Genomic DNA, 6,000 nt, shown 5'->3' with positions numbered 1-6,000 from the left:
ATATATATATATATATATATATATATATTTGAATTTGGCCACCTTCCCACAGAACCTGAACCTGAGTGCTAAAATAGTAGGTTCATAAAATATTTTTATCTTCCCCTACACACTTTTTGCATTTTATTTGCATGCACACACCGTTTCATACATTTCCTCGCTTTCCATGTGAAGCCCTTGATTAGTCATCATACTAAATGTTCCTGACCATTCCGCATTTTGGGTTTGATTTGGGGTTGTCTTGTTATAACATTAAATACAAAGTTTTGTTTAAAGAAACATTTCTTTCAGCAATTATTTTAAAACCACAACAGGCAGAATCTGATTTGTGAGGTTTTTGTCCTTTCATCTAAGGGAGGGAGAGAGGGTGGAGGGAAGAAGGAGGGAGGGAGGGTGGAGGGGAGAAGGAGGGAGGGAGGGAGGGAGGAAGGAGGAGCACTAGGAAACTCATAAAGGGAGCTTTCATTTTTCTAAACAGTTCTGTAAGTGAAAATTCTACTACAAAATAGACAAAGAGGGCTGGCGTGAAAACAACAACAATGGCAACAGCAGCAGCAGCAGCAATAAAAACCACAACAACAATAACAACACACTATAAATATAAACATGATACAGCACATGACATGAGAAGAGAGTAGATGGTGTGGAGAATATGTGGGCATGATTAAAGAAGATAGCTGGGCTCTGCAGGGGGCAGCAGACTCATGCAAAGAGGATTCGTCACCATCGAACAGTGCAGCAGACTCTGGCCACTCACTTTTGCTTTCTGACTGCAGTAAAGCCTCCTTACATTCAGGGCCTTTTCTTAACTTTCACCTTGGTTTGGCCTTGAGATCCCCCCAAACATCCCCAGAGAAGGTCAACTCACCTTCTTCCTCGAAAAGAAGGCCCATGTGTGCCTCCGCCTCTGCTTCTTTCTTCCCACCGTCAGCTTTGATCAGCTGAGCAATATTAAAACAACGTTCATAGAAGTGATTCCTCACCCACTTGTCCTCAGAATTATCGAAATAGCAGGCCAGAGCATACAGGTTGTTGTATACCTCTTCATAGTATCCTTTGCAAAGAAGAGAAGAGCACAGTACGTCAGAGGCACGGCTTGGTTTCTATGGACACGATACTGCAAAGTACTTCTGTATTGTTCTTAAATACATGGCCAATGTCTTAAAAGTGAAATCTAATGCACAACGCTATTTATTTTAACTACTAAAGTAATTAATCAAAGGATGTGTGCATAAGACAGGCAACAAACACCTTTCCAAAAAAATGCAGACACACTAGAAACTGAGACGTAGTTGGCTGACTAAATAGGACTTCTTTATACAGCAGAACCAGAGTATCTGTTAGCAAGGTTCCCTTTCTCTCGGAAGAGGAGGATAGTGGTATCACTGAAGGAGAGGAGGGGATGGGAGTGGAGGACAGGACAGGACAGGGCAGGACAGGACAGGACAGGACAGGACAGGGACTATTCCACATCCCAGTGATGGGTCTAAAGGCATGTAACACTAAAGCCTGGTAAAATCAATGTTTCTAAACCATGACAAAATAGATGAAAAGAGAAAGAAAGGGATGGATGCTCCAAGATACCTTTGCCACAAAAGGGGAACATGGGCTGATATGTACAGGAGATGTAGGTCAGGATGATCTCCATGCTTCATCCATTTTCTACAAATGTTTCTAGAAATACACGTGTGAAGTGATGCCCAAAGGACTGCTATGCTTCTGCTTTGAGGCTTTTTAATTGAGAATGTGCAGATACTACCCATTCTTTTCGCTCAAACTTCTGATAATTTGTTACATGCATCTTTGTACTTTGTACCATATATATGTCACACCAAGAGTATGTCACTAAACTGTGACCCCCCCTTTTGTGAATGATGTTGCAATAGTGAACTTGAGCAAAGATGTCTCTATGGTAAGAAATTGCACCTTGATCCTGTAAATCGAATGGTCTGCACAAGCCTCAAATGTGACATTCTTCCTGCCCTTGCCCACCAACACCTGAGATTACAGCAGTCAGCCACTGTATTCATGACTAGATTGCTTTTAAACAAGTCGTTATAAACAGAGGTCCCTGATACCAACTTCTCGCTATTACTAGGAGGGTCAGCTTCTAAAATGACAATGAGTATGGACAATATTGTCTATTAGCATGTTGTATGAAATTAAATGAAAAAGCCTAGAAGAACAAGCCTGAACATGTAAAAAGTAGCAGTCATGAGCTGTAAATAAGTCACTTTGTTATTTCAAAATCATTTATTTGTGTGTATATGTATGAATAGGGTGGGGTATATGTATGTGTGCATGTGTGTAAATAGGGCGGGGTATATGTCTGTGTGCATGTGTGTGAATAGAGTTGGGTATATGTATGTGTGCATGTGTGTAAATAGGGCGGGGTATATGTCTGTGTGCATGTGTATGAATAAGGTGGGGTATATGTATGTGTGCATATGTGTGAATAGGGCGGGGTATATGTATGTGTGCATCCATGTGCATGTTTGTAGAGGCCAGAAGATGTGTCCTTCTCAGTTGCTTGCTGCCTTATTTCTTGAGGTTGAGTCTCTCTCTGAACCTGAAGGTAGGTTTGCCTGCTTTGTTAAGACTATGGTGGCTAGCCATTCAGAGTGATCCTCTTGTCTCTGTCCCCACCTAGCACTGGTGTTACAGCCATATTCAGTATTATTCAGGGCTTCTATTGCTGCAAAGACAAACACCATGACCAAAACCTAGTTGGAGAGGAAAGGGTTATTTGGCTCAAACTTTCACACCATAGTTCATCATTGAAGGAAGTCAGGGAAGGAAGTCAAGCAGGGCAGGAGCCTGGAGGCAGAGCTGATGCAGAGGCCATGGAGGGGTGCTGTTTATTGGGTTGTTCCCTATGGCTTGCTCAACCTGCTTTCTTATAGAATCCAGGACCACAGCCCAGGGATGGCACCACTCACAATAGACTGAGCCCTCCAGTATCAATCATTAATTATGAAAATGCCTTATAACCAGATCTCATGGAGGTATTTTCTCAGTGGCTACATTTTTTTTTTTTTTTTGAGGTAGAGTTTCTCTGTGTAGCCTTGGCTGTCCTGGAACTTACTCTGTAGACCAGGCTGGCCTCGAACTCAGAAATCTGCCCGTCTCTGCCTCCCAAGTGCTGGGAGTAAAGGTGTGAGCCACCACCGCCCAGCCTGGAGGTATTTTCTCAATTAAGGTCACCTCTCTTCAGATAACTAGCTTCTGTCAAGCTGTCACAAACGAGTCAGCACATCCAGCCTTCCTCGGGGGCTGGGTCTAACTTAGATCTTCCTGCTTGCACAGGCACGAACTCTCCATAGAGACATTTTCTCAGCTCCTCGAGACACTTCTAAATACCGTGCCTTTTTGTCTTAACAGAAACTTCCTGCAGACACTTCTCACCCAGTGTGAATAAACTAGTAAAGGATAGCCTATCCTTGCAGACACTTCTCACCTAGTGTGCATGGACTAGTACAGTTTATCAAATGTTTCATTTTTTACTGATTAGAGTTTCTGTTTACAGACTCAAGTGGATAAGGAATGTCAACTTTCTATTTTTCAAAGGTGTACCTAAAAATTTTCTGGTTTTTAGTAAATTGAACTGTAATTTAAAATATTCTCAACATATATACAGAGTATTTTTTAAAGTAATGAATTGTAATTATGTAAATTCCCAGGATTCTGTACTTAAAAACTGCTAATAAGCTGAGCTATTTTTCTGTAATCACATCTGTATTCTATAGTTTAAGTAGCCTGTTTTTCTAAAGAGAGTCGCCAGCAGGCATCACGTGAAGATGAAAGTTCATCATGGATTTGTTATTCAGACGCCATGACCTGTACTCTAAAGAGGGGATTCTCTGCTAAAGTAACTTTGAGAAATACTCTTGCTAATTTTCTCCACTCAGTGAAATAACACAATACACAAAGGTGTACATAATGCTCAGATAAGTACTGGAGAATCAGGATGCTTCAGCCCAGAGCTACTTAACCTAGAGTCTTCCAAACTTACTTTACTCTGTGATGTTTTTCCCATTTTTCTACTTTGCAAAAAACTTACATTGTGTGAGAGTCCACTTGAGTCTAACAGATTTTGTGTATATTAAATAAATGTTGCCAGAAGAGAGCATAGCTTCAACATTCAACCACAATTTACAAGTCAAGTGTAAGAGACTTTAGAATTATTTCTCCCTTCACTTTGCTGTCACTATTAGTGCCAATTTTTCCTCAAGACACTGAGAGACACATTCCAGGTGGCATAGAAAGGACTCGCAGCGGGGACCGTGAGATGTGTCTGAGACAGGTATGTTAACCTATGGAAGATGACGCCAGAAGGAAGGACTAGGCTGCTTTAAATAGTTTGGTATAAAGCAGCAAGTGGGTTGGTGGTTTAAATAACTCTGTTACTGCTGTGCACATCTGCTAAGATTGAACTGGTGCAGACAACCACTGTTCCTGCCACAGATGAGCAGCAATGATGTGGATGACCACTGATACTGCCACAGCTTGGATGAAATGAGTTTCACCATGGCCCTTGACGGGTGGATGGGTGGGTGGGTGCATGGGTGGGTGGGTGGGTGGATGGATGGATGAGGAAGCAGTGAGGACTCCCAGAGTCATTATTTCAGCATTACCTTCTCACAACCCAACACCACACACAGTGGACCCTGAGACACTCCTGACAGAACTTTCCATTCTAGCTGCATGGATATACACCTTAAAACATACACAAGTGTTTTCAGATTTAGGATTCATTCAAGCTAACAAAAACTAACATGCAGATGCCATTTTCTGGAGTAATTTTTATTCAGATCTCAATTTTTCTCTAATAAATTTCAGGTGTGGAGGGTGAAAAATGATGCACAAAGGTCTAAAAACTGATTATACTTTCTGTAATAATTCTAATTTTCTAATTTTCTATATTTCAGCAAGGCAAAAGTCATGGTGAAATATTGGGCCTGAATGCCAGAGGCTTTCCACGGAGATCTCTGGCCCGGCTTGGTGCAGGAGCCCTAGTGAAGGGAATCGAGCGAGCACGGGCAGAGCCATCTCTGCCATGTCTTCCAGGCTGCTCCGTTTCTCCGCGCTACCCTGCTGACAGGCCGACTAGCCAGTAAGGAGTACGGGAGCGTTTTGGGAGAGCAGACCTCTTTCCAAGTGTTACAGCTCTTAGACCAAAAGGCTCAGACAACGGAGTAAATCAACAGTGAGACAACTTCCCTGGATAGGATAGGAGATTAGATAGATAGATAGATAGATAGATAGGTAGATAGATAGATAGATAGATAGATAGATAGATAGATAGATAGATAGATAGATAGATATAGATGGATAGATATAGATATATAGTTTTGGGGGTCATTCAGATTTCGGCAGCAGTTATCTCTCATTGGTTTGGGCTGAGAATCTTTATTTGCATGTAAGAGGGCTTGACCAATAGTACACACCTCTCCTGCTGGGCCCGTTGTGAGGGGTCTGGGCTGAAATCTGAACCAAGGTCCCAGGAGCTACCACCGAACCCCTACTGTCCCTTGTGAACAAATTTGCTCTGCTCAGTGGGTGCTCCAGGGTTCTAAGGTGGCAGCTCGACTGGACCCAAGCTGTCAGAACAACCCACTGCCCCACACCATGGAACTTCATAGGAGATAATCCCATGGGTAAACTATTTTGAGCAAAGGTAATTTTGACCTATTTAAGAAGTGTGACCTTATTTCTCAGACATGCACAATAAACCACATAATGCCACTTGAATGGGACCTCACTGGGACCTGGTCTTCTGTGTGTTACTTTCCTTTAAGTTGAGCATCCCGTGGTTCATCATCCCATGGGTGCTTTATGACAGACTGACACAGCAATGACATATCACCACAGCAGGTCAGGCACTTGGCTAGAGTTTATGCTACTCAAATGAAAGCCCCTAATTTAAGATGATGATGAAATTGAACCTTATAAAATAAATAGTGGGCAAAGTTTATCTTGGTTAGTTCTATTTCCAGTGTA

The 6,000-nt window shown here is 42.2% G+C and overlaps 1 protein-coding gene across 1 annotated transcript in view; it reads right to left on the bottom strand.

Annotated features, from left to right (window-relative positions):
* The window catches only part of Ttc29 (tetratricopeptide repeat domain 29), a 189,873-nt gene that overhangs the window by 147,804 nt on the left and 36,069 nt on the right, over positions 1-6,000 (bottom strand). Inside the window, exon 5 of the mRNA XM_031340377.1 lies at positions 869-1,054. Within this exon, the coding sequence (XP_031196237.1) occupies positions 869-1,054 (186 nt within the window). The remainder of the gene's footprint in view (positions 1-868; positions 1,055-6,000) is intronic.

Source organism: Mastomys coucha, unplaced genomic scaffold (assembly GCF_008632895.1).
Source record: "Mastomys coucha isolate ucsf_1 unplaced genomic scaffold, UCSF_Mcou_1 pScaffold22, whole genome shotgun sequence".
NCBI lineage: Eukaryota > Metazoa > Chordata > Mammalia > Rodentia > Muridae > Mastomys > Mastomys coucha.
This window is presented reverse-complemented; position numbering and strand designations above follow the sequence as displayed.